The sequence below is a fragment of the Rhinoraja longicauda genome, chromosome 10 (assembly GCF_053455715.1).
Source record: "Rhinoraja longicauda isolate Sanriku21f chromosome 10, sRhiLon1.1, whole genome shotgun sequence".
NCBI lineage: Eukaryota > Metazoa > Chordata > Chondrichthyes > Rajiformes > Arhynchobatidae > Rhinoraja > Rhinoraja longicauda.
Genome location: NC_135962.1, coordinates 11,815,558 through 11,837,563, shown reverse-complemented (window position 1 = coordinate 11,837,563; position 22,006 = coordinate 11,815,558). Strand labels below are relative to the sequence as shown.

Here is a 22,006-nt window from a genome sequence, read left to right as displayed (position 1 = left end):
AGGAGGGACAAACCACAAACCGGCGACAGGGTGTTGGGCACCCAAGGCTCATTGATGCGCGAGGGTAACAAAGGCTGTGCCAGTCTGGTCCGAAGCGAGAGATGGTCTACTGTGGCACAAGTCACAGAAAATTTTAATGGTGGTCATGGGAGGAATGTGTCACAGTCCACAGTGCATCGCACCCTGTTGCGTATGGGGCTGCGTAGCCGCAGATCAGTCAGAGTGCCCATGATGACCCCTGTCCACTGTCGAAAGCACCTATATTAGGCACGCGAGCATCAGAACTGGACCTTGGAGCAGTGGAAGAAGGTCGCCTGGTCCGATGAGTCCCGTTTTCTTTGAGATCACGTGGATGGCCGTGTACGTGTGCACTGTTTACCTGGGGAAGTGATGGCACCAGGATGCACTGTGGGAAGACGACGAGCCGGTGGAGGGAGTGATGCTCTGGGCAATGTTCTGCTGGGAAACCCTGGGTCCGGCCATTCATGTGGATGTCAATTTGACACACGTCACCTACCTAAACATCATTGCAGACCAGGTACACACCCCTTCATGGCAATGGTATTCCCTGATGGCAGTGACCTCTTTCAGCAGGATAATGCACCCTGCCACACTGCACACATTGTTCGGGAATGGTTTGAGGAACATGATGAAGTGTTCACGGTGTTGCTCTGGCCTCCAAATTCTCCAGATCTCAATCTGATTGAGCATCTGTGGGATGTGCTGGATCGTCAAGTCCGATCCACAGCTGCTCCACCTCGCAATTTACAGGACTTGAAGGATCTGCTGCTAATGTTTTGGTGCCAGATACCACAGGACACCTTCAGGGGTCTTGTAGAGTCCATGCCTCGGTGGATCGGCATTGGTTTGGCGGCACACAGAGGACCAACAGCATATTAGGCAGGTGGTCATATTGTTTTGGTTCATCAGTGTATATATACGCATATATATATATATATATATATATATATATACACACTCACACATATATATATATACATACATACACGCACACACACACACACATCACACACACACGTATATATACACATATATATACACATATAGATGTGTGTATATTTACATATATATTGTTATACACACCCATACATATAAAAATATACACATAAATATATATATGCATATACATTGTTATATACACATATATATATATGCATAAATATACACAATTGTTAATAATAATCGTTTCATTTTGGGACATATTACAATAAAACACTCGACCTCTCAACACAGTAAACAAAATGATGTATGAGACAGGTGCAGGAGCAAATAGTTGGGTGTGTACACCTACGAACCTGAGAAGGTTGTTGATAGGCAAACAAGATTCTTAGCTCTCCACAAATAGAAGGCATACAAAGTAAGGAATAAATGCCAAATCATCATAGCTCATGGAACACATGTCAAGCCTTTATAGCTCATGGAACGTTGTCAAATCTTTACAGTTCACCAGAACTTATGCCAAACCTTTATAGCTCATTGGAATTGTTGGTAGATCTTTTGTACACACTGCAACTGCTGCCAAACCTTTATAGCTCACTGGAATCTTGCCAAGCCTTGATACCTCACCAGAATTTGCCAAAACTTTATAGCTCACTGGAATTTTGGCAAACCTTTAGAGCTCACTGGAATTATGACAAACCTTTATTCACCAGAATTTTGCCAAACCTTCAGAGCTCACTGGCTTTTTGCCAAAGCTATAGAGCTCAGCAGATCTAAGGAAAAATGCAACTTCAATGCAAAAATCAAGCAACAATTATAATACAGTATATACATGCATCTATATACTATATTGTTGTTTGTTTGTTTGTTTGTTTGTTCCTGAACTACAGCCAAAACGGTACATGATAGCGCAGCAATTTTAGTCCCACTTTACTCACCGTCATCCCTTTGGTGCTAATGGAAGAAGTTTCATTGAAACCGGTGTTACATTTTAAAAGTTATTCACATTTTAAAGTTTAAATCTATCTCCTTGGGAGGGAGGGGGGGGGGGGAGGGAGGATAAGGGGGGTTGAGGGGGGTGGAGTGGGAGGAGGGGAAGGGGTGTTGGAAGGAGGGGGTGGAGGGAGGGGATGGAGGGGGAGAGGGGGGAAGAAGGGAGAGGAGAGGGTGCAGGAGAGGTTTGGGCCCATTGGGTCCACGGTCTAGTCATACACTAAATCTCTATCTAAATTCACCCATTAAGATACAAGATTAATAACTATGAACAGATTTAAAATATTACACAAATGTGGTTAATTTATTTAAGTTTAGTTTAGTTAAGTGAATTGAATATCATGTTTGCTTGTAAATCACAGTACACAATCCCAGGGGCAACTGAGGGCCTGGCAGCTTTACTGTATGAGTGATAAAGTATTGTGGATTGTGGATTCTGTGTGCTGAGGTGGGATTTGAACTCTCCTTCAGATTTTTGGCTCAGAGACAAGTATGTCTAGAGGCAGCATTTTGCAGGTAATCTGCAACCAACTACCTTTTGTCTCATGTCACGCTTTTATCCTGAAGCCACACCTCCACTCAGTCCACCTAAACCTACCTGATCTCCCAGTTGCTAAACACTTTAACTCCTCCTCCAATTCCCATACTGACCTTTCTGTCCTGGGCCTCCTCCATTGTTAGAGTGAGGCCCAGCGCAATTTGGAGGATCAGCACCTCATATTTCACTTGGGCAGCTTACACCCCAGCGGTATGAACATTGACTCTCTAACTTCAAGTAACCCTTGCTTTCCCTCTGTCCATCCCTCCCCCTTCCCAGTTCTCCGGCCAGTCTTAATGTCTCCAACTACATTTTATTTCTGTTTGCATTGTTGTTACCTTCTCCCAGCTAACAATGATCTATTCTACATTTTCCTTGATCTCTATTCCCGTTGTCCTATTTTCACACCTTACACTTCCTTATCTATGTATCTCCCTCTCCTCTGATATCAGTCATTGACCCAAATCATCACCATTCCTTCTCTCCAGAGATGCTGCCTGTCCCGCTAGGTTACTCCAGCATTTTGGATCCATGTTCTGGAGGGAACAGTCACTTCTTGTATCCCGCCCAGCAAAGTAGTCACTTACCGTGAACCCTGGGTAAAAACATTAAATTCTTCTTGTTGCCACGCCCAAATGATCGCATCATGTTCTTTCTTAGATAAAGGAAAAATGTAAAAATATTAGGTGCATTAAACCTTAAACTCACTAATCTCATCCCTTTAATATGGCAGTGTCCCAAGGCAATCCATAGAAACACTCATCAACAAAAATCCAGAAATATTCATCTACTTGAGATAATAAAACCATCTGAAAGCAGAACAGAGGGGTAAAAGAGGTTAGGGAGGGAGTAACTAAGGATAAGTCATTGGCAGCTGAAAATACAGCCAACTATAGCTGTGTTGGGTAGAGAAGACTGCAAAGTCGGAGAAGTGCCGTGATCTCCAGTTATGTTTCACTTCTCACAGATGCGGCATAACCTACTGAGTATCTCCATATTTTCTGTTTTTTAGATTTGTATAAGTATTTGGATAGGAAAGGATTAGATGGATATTGGGCAAAAGCGTGCAAATTAGATTAGTAAACAAGCATTTTGATCAGCATCGAAGGTGTTTATTCACAAAATGCTGGAGTAACTCAGCAGGTCAGGCAGCATCTCAGGAGAGAAGGAATGGGTGACGTTTTGGGTCGAGACCCTTCTTCAGACTGACCTTCAGACTGACCTTCAGTCTAAAGAAGGGTCTTGACCCGAAACGTCACCCATTCCTTCTCTCCTGAGATGCTGCCTGACCTGCTGAGTTACTCCAGCATTTTGTGAATAAATACCTTCGATTTGTACCAGCATCTGCAGTTATTTTCTTATACTTTTGATCAGCATGGACGAGTTCGGCCAAAGGCTCTGTTTCCATGCTGCATAATTGTCTGAATCTCAGTGAAAGACAAAGCGTACTCAAGCCTCTGAGGTGGATTGTGAAGCTCAATCTTTCTGACTGAGGCAATCTTGTTTCAAGGGGCTGCAATCACCTTTATACATGGAAACTTCAGTTATTTTTTGAGGATATTCTGCCCAAAATAGTTAATACAAATAAACAGATCAGTCTGAAGAAGGGACTCGACCCGAAACGTCACCCATTTCTTCTCTCCAGAGATGCTGCCTGTCCTGCTGAGAGACTCCAGCATTTTGTGTCTATCTTTAATACAAATAAACATCGACCTAACATTATTGCTGCCAAGCAATTTCCTCTGAATACCACCAGGGGCCAGCAAACCCTTGTTAATGAAGAACACTAGTATCGGCACAACTCACTGACTGAAGCCTCACAACCCGAAATAGAGTCTGTCTATTTCCAGCTGAGTTCCTCCAAAGCTTTTTTCCTAGATTGCGGCATTTGCAGTATCATGTGTCTCTCACTGACAGTTTATCCATGTGTTAAGGTTAGGCCTTCCAGATTTGGAAGAACTAAGTATCACGGATTTGGAAGAGTTGCAACAGGGGGTGGTGAGGGTAGTGCCTCAGAGAATAAAGCCTGCAGTAAATAGCAGATGAAACCAAGAGAGCCGAGTGACTAGTATTCAAATCCTCTCTTGGCCAGCACCTCCATCTCCAATTACATGCAAATTCAAGAACAGGAAGTCCTAGCATGAACAATATGCTCCTTTAGAAGTAGTTGGCCCTGCCTGCCGTATCTGTTTAACCTTCACTAAATGTGCGTCGTGTAAGTCACCCATTTTCTCCGTGCTATTCATATTTCACATTTGGTACCACTGGAGAATACTGACCCCCAAGACAAAGGCCATTACTAGATAGAGCTCTTAAGGGTAGCGGAGTCAGGGGGTATGGGGAGAAGGCAGGAACGGGGTACTGATTGAGAATGATCAGCCATGATCACATTGAATGGCGGTGCTGGCTCAAAGGGCCGAATGGCCTACTACTGCACCTATTGTCTATTGTCTATTGTCAAGGAGTCATTTGACATCACTTTGCTTTAATGGAGATAAAGATCCCTCACCTGGAGGTACTGGTTCTGAACAGCTGGGCATGTGGCAAGAATTGGTTGGAAAATAGCCACGGCAAAACAAAAATTGGGACTGTGGGGAGCAACAGTGGGATTACTCTTGATGGCGGGCAAGAACTGGGTGCCAGGTTCTCGCTGTATTACTATATGTGGCATTGATGTGGCCCATACCGCTTGACCAATGGCACTCACACAAACAATTGTCTGTTTCATTGATATATCCAAGACTGAGCACACATTGTGCAAATTTCCAGCGAATAAGGGAAAAACTGTACCCAACGTCGGTCTTTTCCTGAAGAAAGACAAAATGTGCTGGAGTAATTCGACAGGTCAGGCACCTCTGGAGAAAAAGGTTGAGTGGTGTTTTGGGTCGGATCCCTTCTTCAGACTCTTGCCCTGATGGCTACATCCTGGTCTTCTCGTGATGGTTACATTTCTGTGTGGTTACCGCAAGCTGTGTGTGGAACCAAAGAATATATACACCAAATGCCATTACGTACAGGGGTTCTACCTGTCCTCGGTGTTGCAAAGAATGAGTCTGGCCGTGACCGGACCTTGCAGCATAACCCATCCTTCATAGAAAAGTTCCAGTGGAGAAACACCTTTGACCACAAGTCCATGAGGCAGCGGTCAACATGAATGTCCTGCAGAAGGACACAATGGATTCCCGTGGGATGGTTCCCTAAGCTGACTGCCAAGGCCTGGCTTGGTGGTGGTGCGAGGGATGTCCCCGCCACATCCTGCATGCACTGCCAGAGTCTCACGCCCAATGCATGCTGCCCTCGGAATGGCTGATGTGAAGATGAGATGATTGTCCACCTTAGTTAACCATGCTTTTACCAAGAAGGTCTGAAAAGGTGCCAAAGTCCTTGCATAACAGGACTCTCTGATTAACAGACTGTACCCATGGGCTCACACTGAAACAGGCATCAAGTGTTGCTGGAAGGTGTCACAAAATGCTGGAGTAACTCGGCAGGCCTGACCTGCTGAGTTACTCCAGCATTTTGTGATACCGATTTGTACCAGCATCTGCAGTTAGTTTCCTACACAAGTGTTGCTGGAAGGTTATCAAAGATGCACTTCCATCCATCTGAAACTTGTTGGACTTCCAGAGTCAGGAGATATCTGTAAGAGAATAGTGCTGACTGGCACATTCAAAGCTGCAGGAGTTCGTGCTGAGGGATGCACTGGAGCTTGGTGCAACCAATGCAAAGGCTTTGTGAGGAAGGACCACAGTTTAGGGTCCTGCTGCCACTGAAAATGTGGGGCTGGGTTCAGTGTGACAGCCTCTCAAACACTTGATTGAAGGAGGAAACACAAGCAACCGTGACACATCGTCGTAGAATGTACTGGTCTAATAGCGCAATGAATGTATGGATTTGATGATACCATGATGTAAAGATTTGATGATACCATGATGTACCCTCTCCTTCGACAAACACATCAAACACATCACCAAGACAGCCTTCTTCCACCTCAAAAACATCGCCCGTCTCCGTCCATCCCTCTCCTCCACAGCTGCAGAAACCCTCATCCACGCCTTCATCACCTTCCGTCTGGACTACTGCAACAGCCTCTTCTATGGCTCACCCTCAAAAATCATCAGTAAACTTCAATACATTCAAAACTCCGCTGCCCGTCTACTCACCCACTCCCCGATCCGTGACCATATCACCCCCGTCCTTTACAAGCTCCACTGGCTCCCCATCCCCCAGAGAATCCAGTACAAAATCCTCCTCATGACCTACAAAGCCCTCCATAACCTGGCCCCATCCTACCTGACTGACCTCCTCCACAGACACACTCCCATCTGCACCCTCCGCTCTGCTGCTGCCAACCTCCTGTCCCCCCCCCCCATCCGGACCAAACTCAGATCCTGGGGGGACAGGGCTTTCTCCATCGCTGCTCCCACCCTCTGGAACTCACTACCCCAAACCGTCAGAGACTCCTCCTCACTCACCACATTCAAAACATCACTGAAGTCTCACCTGTTCAGCACTGCCTTCAACCACTGACCGTCACCTCACCTTCTGTCTCCTTTTTCTGTTTGTTTACTTATTTATCTATTTATTTTCTTCTCTATGTTCTAGTAATCCCTGTAAAGCGTCTTTGAGTGTTTGAAAAGCGCTATATAAATGTAATGCATTATTATTATTATTATTATTATTAAAGAAAGAATTGTACTGATTGCATTGGAGATTTTGTACATATTTTTTATGAAATAAGTTTATTTTTGAAATTTTAAAAAAGCATTATAAAACCAATTTCTGGTGCCAGGCATAGAGATATTAGAGCAGGTGAGCAAATACTTAGACAAAGGGGTGGGTTCTAAGGACCATCTTAAAGTATGAAAAAGAGACAAAGGGTTTTAGAAAAGGAACTGAAGAGCTTAAATCAAGCCAGCCAGCAGACTACACCACAATAGTGGAGCTATTAATATCACAGATGATCAAAAGGCCAGAATTCGAGAAAGCTAGAGACCTCAGAGGTTGAAAGGACTGGAGGAATTTATGGAGATAGAGGATGGCAAGGCGATGTATGGGCTACAGGGAGACAGGGATGAAGTTTTGAAAATGGAATTATCAGCCTGGGTGTAAATGCAAATCTGGGATTGATGAGGGTGATTGGTGACAGGGATTTGGTGAGGGTGAGGATCTTTCAGATGAATTCAGGTTTGCAAATGGTGCAACACCAGTGAAGGGAAAGGAGAGCAACGGAATTGCCATTGCCTGCAATTGCATAGATTCAAACAGTTTACGTCCAACATCATCCCCAGAAGGAACTCTGAAGAAGGGTCTTGACCCAAAATGACACCCGTTCCTTTTCCCCAGAGATGCTGTCTGACCCGCTGAGTTACTCCAGCTTAATGCGTCTGCGCTCCCTGATGGCATCAGTCCAGAAGTTGCTGCTGGAAATTACACATGATTTCTTTGCTGAGTGGTTGTTAAGCTTTCTGAGGTCAAATAATGGTGTTGATAATAATCATTGAGGTCTGAGGTTGAATAAACTGACTTTCGTTAAAACAGAGCTCACCAGAGGATTCATCAGTGCCCCTGGTCATTAAATGATTTACTTTGATTGATAAGAACACTTGACAATCCAAACTGATCATTAATCAAACAAATTGATCTGACCTACTCAAAGCATAGAGCAAGAATATGTCTGCATGCTACACGTAAGGTACACATAGGATAGGGAATTAAATGCACAGGATCAATGCGTTAGGGGTTAGGATGAATCGATTCTTGATTAGTACAGGTGTCAGAGGTAATGGGGAAAAGGCAGGAGAATGGGGTTAGGAGGGAGAGATAGATCAGCCATGGCAGAGTAGACTTGATGGGCCGAATGGCTTCATTCTACTCCTATTCCTTATGACCTTATTTGTTCATTCGGCTGAGATGATAACATGCCTTTCTCTTGTTCTTTGTTTCACTGGCACAGCCTGTTGTGCGAGTCAGTATGCTCCTCATCCTGGATTCATTAAGTTGGCTTAGACTATACCTTACGCACTAGAAAAGTAGTGAAGAGCAATGATAGAAGCGTGAAGAGAAAATGTCTTTAGAGTGAAGAGTCAGATAGGAAGAAGTGAGAAATGAGAGCTGAACTCAGCCAACTTGGTAGGAAAGAAAACTGCAGATGCTGGTTCAAATCGAAGGTAGACACAAAATGCTGGAGTAATTCAGCGGGTCAAGCAGCATCTCTGGAGAGAAGGAATGGGTGACGTTTCGGGTCAAGACTCTTCTTCAGACTGATGTCAGGGGATGGGGCGGGACAAAGATAGGATGCAGTAGGAGACAGGATGTAGGAGGAGACAGGAAGACTGATGGGGAGGGGATAGAGAGGGAAAGCAGGGACTATCTGAAGTTAGAGAAGTCAATGTTGATACACCGGCACCTCCTCCAACCTCTCTCTGCATCCGCTGTTCCAGGTGTCAACTTCGTTACATCGGCAAGACCAAGCGCAGGCTCGGCGATCGCTTCGCTGAACATCTGCTCTCAGTCCGTCTTAACCAATCTGATTTCCCGGTGGCTCAGCACTTTAACTCCCCCTCCCATTCCCAATCTGACCTTTCTGTCCTGGGCCTCCTCCATTGTCAGAGTGAGGCCCAGCGCAAATTGGAGGAACAGCACCTCATATTTCACTTGGGTAGTTTACACCCCAGCGGCATGAACATTGACTTCTCCAACTTCAGATAGTCCCTGCTTTCTCTCTCTATCCCCTTCCCAGTTCTCCCACCAGTCTTCCAGTCTCCTACTGCATCCTATCTTTGTCCCGCCCCATACCCCGAGATCAGGCCGAAGAAGGGTTTTGACCCGAAACGTCACCCGTTCCTTCTCTATAGAGATGCTGTCTGGCCCGCTGAGTAACTCCAGCATTTTGTGTCCACCTTCAGCCAACTTGGTATTGTTCTTATTGGGGTTTAGTTTAGAGATGCAGAATTGAAACAGACCCTTTGGCCCACTGAATCCATGCCAACCACCGATAGATAACTCATTCACACCCATTCATTCATCCCATTTACGCATCCACTCCCTACACACTAGGGGCAATTTACAGAGGCCAATTAACCTACAAACCCGGACGTCTTCGGGATGTGGGAGGAAACAAGAGCACCCGGTGTAAAACCACACGGTCACAGGGAGAACGTGCAAACTCCACAAACACTCAATGTCAGAATCAAACCCAGGTCTCTGACGCTGTGAGGCAACAGCTCTACCCACTAGGCCACCATGCCACCCATAACAAGTATCATCTTAATCTATTCACTTAAAAGCTAATAAGACAATGTTAGATTTCATTTTAATCTTCAATAAGAAACGCTAAGTAAATTTACCCAGGCTGGTGATTAAAGCAATAGTTCATGTAAAGCCCCAACTAAATCCCATACATCAAAATCATGCTGCAAATGGCACTGTGATGATATCCTATCCTTACAGATAAGGCAATGACAATCTTATAGTCACTGACTAGCTACGGGCCACCTGATTAAAAAATCCCCCAGGGTCTTTCCCCTCTGCTCCCTTCTCCCACTCTCTCTGGAACCGCCTACACCACTCAAACCTGAGGGTTCTCCGGTCTCATCCAGTTCTGGCCTCCTGTGACTCTCTCGGAGAATATCACTATCAAAAGCTCTACATTTAGGTTTTGAGCATTTTTTTTCTCCTTCTCTATCTTGAAGTACCTTCGGGCGTTTTAACTACATTGAGTGTAAATAGTTGTGCTGTTTGGTCGAGGAGAGTTTGTTGCTCTTTTGGAGTTCTTATCTGACATTGCTAGTTGAGTTTGTAATTTCAAAGAGGAAACAAGCCAATGGCTAACTTTTATTTGAAGCAATGGTGATCATTCTGCCTGTCCCTAAGTACTCAGACTTCTCCGTGCTCTACATCAACTGTGGGTTCTTAAATGCACTCAGCATCTCCATTCCCCACTCTCCCTGCCACCCACTGTGTGGTGCTCGAGAGAACATACAGCACAGAAGGCCATTCAGCCCATTATTTCAGTCCTGAACAATTCGTTCCATTTCCCTGTACTGCAGCCCAAAGTTTCTCCTCATTTTGCATCCAGTTCCTCATTTCAAGTTGTTGTCAGGAGTGTTTCCAACCTTTCAGACAGTTCCAGATCATGACAATATCTCCATTGAATTATTAAGCCAATTATTTTTAATTGGCATTGACCGTGCTACTCTGAAACAGCTTTCCCTGATTACTCCATCTATTAAACTTCCCATTAACCTTCTTTGCTTTATGGGCATTCTAAGTTCTTTAGCCTCGTTATTTCCTCATCCCATACTACTTTAGTTAATCTCATTTTAAACCTCTGCACAGCTTTGACATCCTTCTCAAGATAAGGTGTCTAGAAATAGATACAATGCAGCAGTAAAGGTGCAATCAATGGGTCAGTAGAAACCTTGAATCAACTGCCTCCAGTCCTTTTCCTAGATCCCGTCATCTTAGTTAGAGTCGTACACCACAGCACTTCCATGCCGACCATTTTGTCCATCTACACTCATCCCTTTTTCCCACATTAGGTACATCTTCTGCTACGCTTTCCCCAGTTAAGCACCTGTCTAAATGTCCCTAAACGAGATGATTGTACCCGATTCTACCACGTCCACTGGCAGCTTATTCTAGAAATCAACCATTCTGTGTAAAAGAATCAGAATCCCTTTAAAACCTCTTCCCCTCACCTTAAATATCTCCCCTTCTGTCTTTGATATCACTACCATGTGAGAATGATTCTCAATATCTACCCTATCCATGTCAATCCTTGGCCACCACTGTACCAGGGAAAATAAGTGTAGCCTATCCAATCTCTCCCCATAACCAGTGTTCTTGAATCCAGGCAACATCCTGGTGAATCTCATTTACACTCTCCCCAGCACAACAGTCTTTCATTAATGTGGCGACCAGAACTGCATGCAATTCTCTAACTGCAACCTAACCGGCATCTTGCCGCATAACATCCTAGAGTTTATTTTCTATGCCCTGACCTATGAAGGTAAGCATGTCATATGCCTTTCTTCACCACCCTGTCGATCTGTGTTGCTACTTTCAGGAAACTATAGACCCGATTCCCAAGATCTCTCTGCTCATCAACATTCCTTGGTGCCCTATCATTTATTGTCCATGTCTTACCCTGTCAATGATTCCTCCCAACTTTCCATCTGACCCATATGCCAATGTAGTCCGGGACAATTTTGTCTGCTGATCACAACTCCACCAACACTCGTGTCATCACTAATGTAGGTGGTATTCATTGTACCTCCTACATTCACATCCAGGCTGCTAACGTATATCACAAGCAACAAAAGTCCCAGCACTGATCCCTGCAGAAAATCACTAATCACAGACTTCCAATCACAAAAGTATCATTTCACCATTTAGCCTTGAATCCAATGTGCCTCAACCTTCTAGACCAGCCTACCAGACAGGCCCTTGTCAAATACTTTACTAAAATTCATGTACATAACATCTATCACCATGCTTTCATTGATCTTTCTAGTCTTCTCTTCAAAAAGTTCCATCAAATTAGCGAATCAAGATTTTTCCTTCCCAAAGCCCCGCTTGCTATCTCTAATCAGTACCTGCCTTTCCAAATAAATCCTGTTCCTTCGAGCTTTCTTCAATAATTTCCCTACTGTGGGCGTAAAGCTCATTGGCCTGTAGATGCCTAGCTTCACCCTGCAGCCCTTCCGAAATAAAGGAACAACATCAGCTATCCCCCACTCTTGATGCACAGACAGTAATAGTAAATACACCACATTTATCTTTCATATTTAATGTACTTTCTCCACTGCATCTGCAGTAGATTAAAAGCATGACCAACATGAACCAAATTAAAAATCAAGTAATTACACCCATGAATGAGCAAATGGCTTGTTCTGCACAATATGCCAGGCTATACAGAGAATCCTTTATTTTTTACTATAAAACTGGTGCAGCAAAATTATTCTGCCTTTCCCAGATGCCTTCACTTACAAAGAGATAACGGGCTACTCCTACATTCCTGGGTGGGCATAGACAGGGTTTTCCTATTCCACGGTGCCTGTGGATCATTCCAAGCGCAAGTCCAAAAAAGCTCAGGACGCGAGGATGGTTGGCACTCAATATGTGAAATCGACAGTCGAGGCGATCACTGAGTCACCTTCATTTTGAGAAGACCAGAGCCAGTATTCCATCGGATTACAACCTTTTCCTCATAAACAGATATGAAGGAATCACTGTTTGTTAAAATGGTGGTCGGGTTTCCTCCAACAAGCTTCTGATCCTGTTTCCATGTGGGACCACCCTTAGGGATTGCACTATACTGGTGCAAAGGAGACCGTGTCTCTGTTGTTATTGTGGCTCCTACTTCTTCTCCAGCTTTAGAAGATCTCCAAGTTCTTTTTGCAGCCACCTGCGCCTCACAGGGGGCATCTCCTCGTACATGTCGAACCCTATGGATGACTCCACATTGGGTAGCTTGAAATGAAGTAGATGCCTTCTCAGCACCTGACCACGAGAGGGAAGGAGAAAAGAACTATGGTTATATCAGTAATTTTCATGAAGTTATTGCCTCAAAGCACTTTGCAGTCAACTCTAGAGTGTATTCACCACTGTAATGTTAAAAATGCCAAAGTACACTTTTCGCCCAACATCCTTGCACAAATAGCAATACAATAATGATCGTGTCAGTGAAACTGAGTGATGGATAAATTCTGGCTTGGATAAGGTGAGTAATCACAGTCTTTTCCCCAGGGTAGGGGAATCTAACACTAGATGCCAGAGGTTTTAGGTGAGAGGTGAACGATTGAAAAAGAACCTGAGGGTCGCCTTTTTTTATACATAGGGCGGTGCGTGTCTGGAACAGGCTGCCAGAGGAAGTGGTAGAAGTAGATATAAACACAACATTTAAAAGACACTTGGATAAGTACATGGATAACAAAGGTTTGGAGGGATATGGACCAGGCATAGGCAATTGGGATTAGCTCGTATAGACAATTTGGTCAGCATAGATGAGTTGGGCAGAACGGCCTGTTTCTGTGCTGTTTAGCTCTATGTCTCTGAGATATAACTTCCTTGTCCTTTCTATGAAAAATGCCAAGGGATCAGTACATTCACTGAGGGAGTACACTGGGCCTTGGTTTACCATCATACCTTCAATAGTGTGGCACTCCATCAGCGCTGCACTAAAATGTCAAATAAGTTGTTACATCAGGTCTTGCACTTGAATCTATAACCTGACTCACAAAATAAATCTAAAGGTCCTCGACCCGAAACGTCACCCATTCCTTCTCTCCAGAGATGCTGCCTGCCCCGTTGAATTCCTCCAGCATTTTGTGTCTGTCTTCACAAAATAAGTGTTATTGCTGAATCCAGCTAATTAGTAAGTGGTACATCGCAAAATACTCTCATCAATGCCCCATTAAGGATTCTTGAGGGCAGGCCTTTCTTGCATCCAGACCAAAGATCAAAAGCAGAGGCCTCACTCCATACAGTGGTCAGATATTCCACCCCGCTACGTGAGAGGATGGAGTTCGAACACACAAACACAAGGCAGCATTTACTGTGTAAACTGGCTCCAAACTCACGATTCTCTCAGATCTAATATAGAGCCATCTTTACGCAATTCACAAAATTGTGACACGCTGCTCCACTCCAAGCAGTTTAATTGGAGCAAGCTGCCTCTTCTCGTCATCATATCATGAACTCAGGAGCTTGAAAGTGCTGCTGTGCTCTCCACCCTTTCCCAAATTGCAGTATTGCCCACCTTGTGATGGAATCAGAACTGAACTAAGTTTCAGGACTAATTTCATTTGTACAAGGAGAAAATTATATCTATCAAGAAGAAATTCATTCCTCCCAACAGTTCTCCAATTACAGGCATAGCAGTTGAACTCAATTTAACAATACCAGTTTGAGGGCGGCACAATGGTGCAGCTGATAGAGCTGCTGCCTAACAGTACCAGAGACCCAGGTTCAATCCTGACCTCGGGTGCTGTCTGTGTGGATTTGGCACATTCTCCCTGTGACCACGTTGGTTTCCCCTGGGTGATGCGATTTCTTCCCACATCCCAAAGATGTGCTTATTTGTAGGCTGATTGGCCTCTGTAAATTGCCTCTAGTGCGTAGGGAGTTAATGCGAAAGTGGGATAAATAGAACTAGTGTGAACAGCTAATCGATGGCGTGGACTGAAGAGCCTGTTGACATGCTGTATTTTTCAACCAATTCAATCATAACCTTGTAGCTCATGGCAGTCAATACTCATGTCACCACTTCACACCTCGACCTCTACAAAAGCAATCTAGAATTCCAGTCTACTTTTCCTTTGCCTGCATGTCTATGGCTATTTGAGGCTCGCAAACCAAGATGGAAGCCCAGAACTTCCATCCTCTAACAACAGTTCTCTAGACAACCAAGTCCCAGGAGTCTTGTAGGGGAGCATGCACTTCTGCAGGTTTCTGAAGGGGAAATCTGCCTGACACATCCAGCAAATCCATTCGCTTGAATGGAAATGAATTGCTATAAAGGGAACGGGAAATGAAAAACTCAATTGATTTGACTGACATTATTAAACTGTGCTTAACTGTTTAACAGTGTATGGCCTTATAAAATGTCAGGAGTTATGTAAATTTTAGTAGTATTTTTAAATTTTAAATATTTGTGAATGTCAAAGGCAGGCAAGCTTGTGTTGCCAATTAAATGAATTATCCTGTACCTCATCTAACAGGTCAGCTGAGAACTGGCTTCAGAGAGTCCATGCCTGGTGACCCATTGCAGTAATCAGCAGATACCTGATGAGCAAGGCAGCTTGGAAATATCGAGAACAATGCATGTACTCATCACAGATCCCTTCTGTTTTATACTGGGATGAAGTACTGGGATTTATAGCCAGGGGGTGCATGTACATTTCATTAAACAGATACCAACTGCAACGTAAGCATCGTCCAGAGATGGGAAAAATATTCTGTGGAGACCATTTTGAAGAGGATTTTTCTCATCAAGTGCTGGGTAAACATGTCTGAATATCCATTTTGGGAAGTGTGTCCAACAGGATTTTTATTGCCCATTTGTAGATATCCTCAAAAGTTGTCTTGTTGCACTGCTAACAAATCACCGTGCTATTCCATGATCCCAGCCGGGAAAGGAAATTTACATTGACAAATCGGGATTGGGTGTTCCTGGGACATGGTGGCTCCAAGTGAATTCCGTAGGGAGAACAAAGGTTGGCAGGTAAAGGCTTAAGTCAGAGTCAGGCCGGGTAGTACATTTGCCAGTAGCCACAGGTGAACACACATCTGCAGGATTGGAGACGTAGGCATGAATAGTAACTTAGCAATTGGTAGATGAAGAACGGTTCACTTAGTTTGCTTTTGCCAGTATCCTAATTTTATTATATTATCCCTCTATTTTAATAGAAGAACCACAAATCCTGGTCAGGCATTCTTAAGAACCCTCAATCCTGATATTATCCCCAGTAATCTTTGCTGCCCCTTCCTCTGTGGTTCGAAACCCTACTCGTAAGATTCAAGTCACAATGACACAGTGCCCACATTTAGTCAAAGTCTTTGATTCCTCCCTAATCCCACCTGCAATTTTTTTCTGTTGAGGTTTTGGAACAGGCTTATATTTTTTACATCATCTAGTTGAAAGCATGCATTTTGAAGTTTACCATGGTTCAAGTCAAGTTTAATACAATCTTTTGATGAATACCTACCTTGTCTGCTAACAAGTACGATTTTCGCAGCATACTCCTCCTGGCAGCATCAAACTTCTGCAAAACGACAAGACATCAAAGAAAAGGTGGGAACCATTATTACGATGCATTCTGTTTTGATCTAATATTAAGCAACAGGTCTCCACTCAGAGTTGCATGGTGCAAACTACTTTCACTGTACCTACACACAGAAGTTTGTCATATTGAATTAAACTGCTGGTTTAATCAGACTTTAATATTCCTTGTGAACTGGCTAAGCCAACTTAATTTCATATTCAGTTCCGATAATGTAGCCCAGTGGTGTGGGTAATAGCTGGCAAATAATTGTATTGTAAAATGGATAGCAATTCCAGTGCAGCTTTTTTGCATTATAAACACATATGCTCTTGTTGGAGGGGCTAAACCGTAACCTCTTACCAAGCAGTGCACAAAATCTCAGTGGATCAGAACTGCATTTCTAACAAATCCCACAGAGAAACAACAAATCAGGCACTTTCCATAGAATCCAATGGAAATTTAAGTGAATCAAACCAAATTTCTGGTCCCTTATTTAGGATTTATTAACCATTTTATGGCGAAAGTAATGGTTTGCATACAATGCACAATTCAAAACAGGCATCTGGCCCAAAGAACAACTCCTTCCATTGCCTTTTCCCTTGTGTGGTTATCGTTTCTCTCCTTAGATGTCCATGCTTTAAGCTCAACTAATTCTTGCAATGGCAAGTTTCATATCCTCACCATTCTTTAAGTAGCTTTGTTTCTTCTAAATTCCTTTCTGTGTTTATCACAGGTTATTTCTGGTCCCAAACTGACCCGCTTCGAGCAACTTCACCCAAGTGGAAATACATTTTCTCTGCTGATAATTTGAATCCTTGACCTACCTGTGATATCTCCTCAAACCAAGGTGTATTTTACGAATTCAGGCAATTATAACAATCTCTACTTATTTCCCTGCCAACACTGGCAATGATAACCTCAAAGCTAGTCATAAAGCTCTGGAATGCTTTTTCTAAACTTTGCTGCCTCTTTTAAGGTACTGTTTTAAATCCATCTCTTTGAGCAAGTACCTTTTACACTTTACTGTACTCAAGGCTCTTTATAAGAGATGAGGTTGTGGTACTTGAACCCCATTAAGTGCCCTGAATTTTTCAAGAACCCTATTAATTATTTCTTATTTATCATGTAACACATATATATAGTTGGGAATGGAAAATATTCTGCTTCAAGATTCCAATCAACATTACTTCGCATTATGAAATCAAGCATCGTTAGATATAGGGAAAAGCTCTGTTAATATATCTAAATTCCAAATGCAACTCTGATGTACTGGTGTGATAATTCTCTAAGTCCATTGCCCTTTTAGGCTTCCTGAACAGTGTAGTCAATGAGACCACACTACTTCGTAAAATCTACCAGTTGAATTGAGACCTCACAAATGTATTTCATATTGTGTGTCCAAAGCTACCATTGCTGCACTGTTTCCTACTGCCACATTCATGAAGTTGGTCCCATTTTTGATGAGGTTGAGCCATGAGACTATGGCCATTGAGCTGAAGAATGGAGCGCTGCTGCATGGAACAATGTCAGGAGTGGACGTCAGTATGATCACACACCCGAAGGCAGTGAAGAGGACAATGAAAAACCTGTACAGGTTGAGACCCTCAATACTCGAGGAATCAAATTCTGTTACTTTGTTCTCCCACACAGCTTAGCATTCGACACATTCTTAGTGGATATTAAGCTAAAAGTCAAGTAAAAAAAGGGAGAAGGAATTGCTGATTGAGACTGGGCAAGAGTTTGAGGCAGAGAGCTGAACCAAGGTCTTGATATCCCCATGGAGCCAGATGCATTTTGATGTTTGTAAAAGTTTTGTTTACTCAAGAATTCGTGCATTATTTCTGTCTCTAATAAATTGGTTCACATCAAACAAAAAGCAAACACGACAGAAGATTTTCAACTACCAGTTCAAATCCAGGCATTGGAGGTGAAAAGGTGCCATCTACCTAATATTTCAAGGTGTTTTTCTTTTCAAGGGGGTGGTCAGTGAATTCACTCATTTCTATGGTACCAATGGTGAGGAAGTGAACATGGATCAAACAAGAAAGAACTGCACTTGTATCATGGTGATGCCAGAAACAAGAACAAGCATTTATATATCACCTTTCACAACTGAAGATGTCCAAAAGAGTGTTCCAGCCAATACAGTATTATTGAAGTGCAACTGCTTTTATAACCGACTAGACCAGGTGGACCCGTTGGGCCCAAACCTCTCCTGCATTGGTGCAGCACCCTCTCCTCCCCCCTCCCCCTCCCCTCTCCCCCCTCCCGTCCCTCACCCTCTCCCCTCCCCTCCACCCCTTCCCCCCTCCCTCCCTAAGAGATAGATTTAAACTTTAAAATGTGAATAACTTTAAAAATATACCACCAATTTCAATAAAGCTACCATTTTTATCATTAAAGCAACGACGCTGAGTGAGGTGGGCCTAAAATTGTCGCGCTGTCATGTACCGTTTTGGCAGAAGTTCAGTCACAAAGAAGATAACAAACGAGAGTTTTAGTATATAGATGGAAATGCAGCAGTTATTTTATGCACAGCAAGATCCCATTAAGTAATGAAACAATGGCCAAATAATCTATTTAATGGTGTGTGTAGAGGGACACATACTGTCCAAGGGACAGAATGAATTTTCATAACCAGTGTAAAACATCAACTGAAAAAATACCGACATCTCAAACATTCACAGTTGCATCTCATATGTGCTCAATATTCAGGAGTACAAGACACACATCTTTCTGATTCTGATAACATATCTACTGATTGAAAATGCCATCACACTCCATCAACTCCACAAGATCAAACCTTTAAATGGCAGCCCTAGTTCCGCATGACCAAGCGTCAGGGAGGAATTAAAATAATCTGTTGACCATCAGGGAAATTCTATTATTGACCTTCACCAATGGCATGGTATGGCTAAAGTGCTTTTGATTCATATCATTAAATTATTTTTAAAGTGACAATTACAGGAAAAGACCCAGACCTTGTGGTGTAGACATAATGTTAGAAAAGAAGAGGGATTAGTGCAAGGCAACTTGGATAGCTGTGGTTTGGTAAATGCCAAATTTTACTCCTGAAAGCTGATGGCACCCAAGGGATTGTGAGTACTAACTCTAGGCTATTTAAAAAGAATAGAGGATGAAAGGTGACATCCTATCAAAGTAGACTTGGAGTAGTAGCAAAATGCATTATGAAGAATACATGCATTGAAAGAGAGCAGATGAGTTAAATCAGGATGATCCAACATGAAACTTGGATTACAAAACAATAGTTTTCATTAATATACCACTTTTAATCCAGTAAAATGTTTTGAAATGCATCCAAATCAGACAAAAATCTGACCTAAGGCCAGGGAAACTGATCATAGTTCAGGTGATCAAAAACTTGTCTTCAGAGGTAAAACTTAATGAGAGATTTGATCAAGATGTAGAGGCTTACATAGGGAATTCCAGAACTGAGGACCGAGATGGATGAGATGTGGCCATGGCTATAACTGGTAGAGAAGCCCAGAACTTTGTGCTCCCATATAATTTAAGATTGCACACGCACCAGTGTTGCCCCAGATCCTTCAAAGATTAAAATCTAATCTCCAGGACAACCTTGTGAGTACTAGAAGATAATTCATTGTCTCCATGTGATGTTTTGTGTGATTTAAGGATGGTTGATTTGAGGATGGTTGCAACGGCAGCTCATGTATTGCTCACGTTGTTAGAAACATAGAAAATAGGTGCAGGAGTAGGCCATTCGGCCCTTCGAAAGTGGTTCTGTTCCCATTGAGAAATGGAAATGTTGCACAAATAGCAAAGAAATGAGGCATGTTTGATTCTTGAAAAATGTAAACAGTAGTGGTAGTCTCTGGTGCAACTTCACCCAGATCACCAAAGCAATCTTACCCAGACTAAAGCCTCCATATACATTAGCTGTGCCACCATGCCTCTCAAACTTCAGATAGTTCCTCTGTCTCTCTCTTTCCCCTCCCCGTTCCCAGTTCTCCCATTGTCTTCCTGTCTCCTACTACATCCTATCTTTGTCCCGCCCCCTCCCCTGACATCAGTCTGAAGAAGGGTCTCGACCCGAAACGTCACCCATTCCTTCTCTCCTGAGATGCTGCCTGACCCGCTGAGTTACTCCAGCATTTTGTGTCTACTCTCAAATACTCAAAGTGGGCTTGCACACCAGTTTCTATTGTATTTCTTTGCAGTTCTCATGACAGAGGGGACCAGTTGGGTCATTGTGCCTGTGCTTGTTCTCCAAAGCATTTTCATTCATTCCATTCCCCTGCTTATTGCCTGCAATCTATTCCTTCTCACTAGCCCATCTACTCCATCACAATTCTCCTACTATGCACACACCATTCGGGTAGAGTAATCAACCAGCATCCTTTGGAAATTGGATGGAAATCACAGCACCTGAGGGAGATGCGGTTGAAGGAAAAGCGGCAGATTCCCCGCAGACAGCACTAGAGACAAGGAATGGTCTCAGATCGCTGGACCTATGAGGCGGTATCACCCAGCTGCACCACTGTGAAGTTCAATGGCACTAACCGCTGCTAGTGCTGTGAGTCTCCAGCTAACAGTCACACACTGGTACCCTGCCCAACATTAATATTCACTTACCATTTGCCAGGCTTTGTCACGACCCACCTCTTTTCCACCTTTCTCCCCGCTATTACAATCAGTCTCAAAAAGAGTCCCTGCAGGAAATGATACCTATCCATTCCCTCCACGGATGCTGCCTGACCACTAAGTTACTCCAGCACTTTGTGTTTTGCTCAAGAGTCCAGCATCTGCAGTTCCATGTGTCTTCGTTAAGTCTCAGGTGGCTTTCGTCTCGCTCAAACATTATCTTTTTGCTCTCACATCAACAGTCACACCCTGTCCTGAAGAGCCTTAAATTTAAATTAATTGAATCTCACCGTTCGCTCAACCTTCCCTATTGTCCTGACACCCATCCATAACCACGGCACCTATCAAGATCTCTGCCCTTTTCCTTTTTTGCCTCCCCAGACTTCCTTCCCCTGACCACCCGCCCCCTGCCCTTATCTCTATTAGTGCCATGCATCCTGCTGCCAAATTGCTAGCGATGGAGTTCCCTCCATAAATCTTTCTACCTTGACCGTCCTCATTGACGTGATATTACAAACTGCTCCTTTAACAAGATATTTGATCACTGCCATGGGTATCTCTTTATGCTGCTTATCGTCAAATTATGCTGAGAAATTTTCATTAAGTTACATTAGTGATTATAGTTGTTGTTGACTGGGAAAAATCAATTGTAATCCTCATATCATTTCATATTTGGACTCTCCATAACAAAATCAGACCTTAGTCATGCTACCAGTTCCACTGCTCGCATCCTTGTATCCCTCGTGTTATCACACCTTCTCCAGATAACAATTGGCCGTATGGGCTGCACCCTTCCTGAGATCATCTATCGCCGGTCGATTTGTTCTGGCCTTTGCTCACCTCCAGTCCCCCCCCCACCCCTCCCCAACCTCTACTTTCAATCTGAAGAAGGGTTCTGACCCAAAACATCACGTATACTTTTACTCCAGAGATGCTGCCTGACCGTGATGAGTTAATCCTGCATTTTGGTCTATATTCGGTATAAACCAACATCTGCATTTCCTTCCTACTCATAATGTTACCCATTCAGCCAAAAATAGTACTGTTCACAAGTCTTGATTTGTTTCTTGGTATCGTTAGTATCACATCAAGGCCTGCTGAGCACGAGTTCAAAACAGGCCTA

At 43.4% G+C, this 22,006-nt stretch overlaps 1 protein-coding gene across 4 annotated transcripts in view; it reads right to left on the bottom strand.

Moving 5' to 3' along the window:
- Nucleotides 1-12,333: 12,333 nt before the first annotated feature.
- Nucleotides 12,334-22,006, bottom strand: part of rpap1 (RNA polymerase II associated protein 1) — a 111,604-nt gene continuing 101,931 nt past the window's right edge. For all 4 annotated transcript variants that reach the window (XM_078407103.1, XM_078407106.1, XM_078407105.1 and 1 more), the window contains 2 exons: nucleotides 16,204-16,260; nucleotides 12,334-12,997 (listed from right to left, as the gene is read on the bottom strand). In XM_078407103.1, the coding sequence (XP_078263229.1) occupies nucleotides 12,854-12,997; nucleotides 16,204-16,260 (201 nt within the window). In that variant the 3' untranslated portion in view covers nucleotides 12,334-12,853. The remainder of the gene's footprint in view (nucleotides 12,998-16,203; nucleotides 16,261-22,006) is intronic.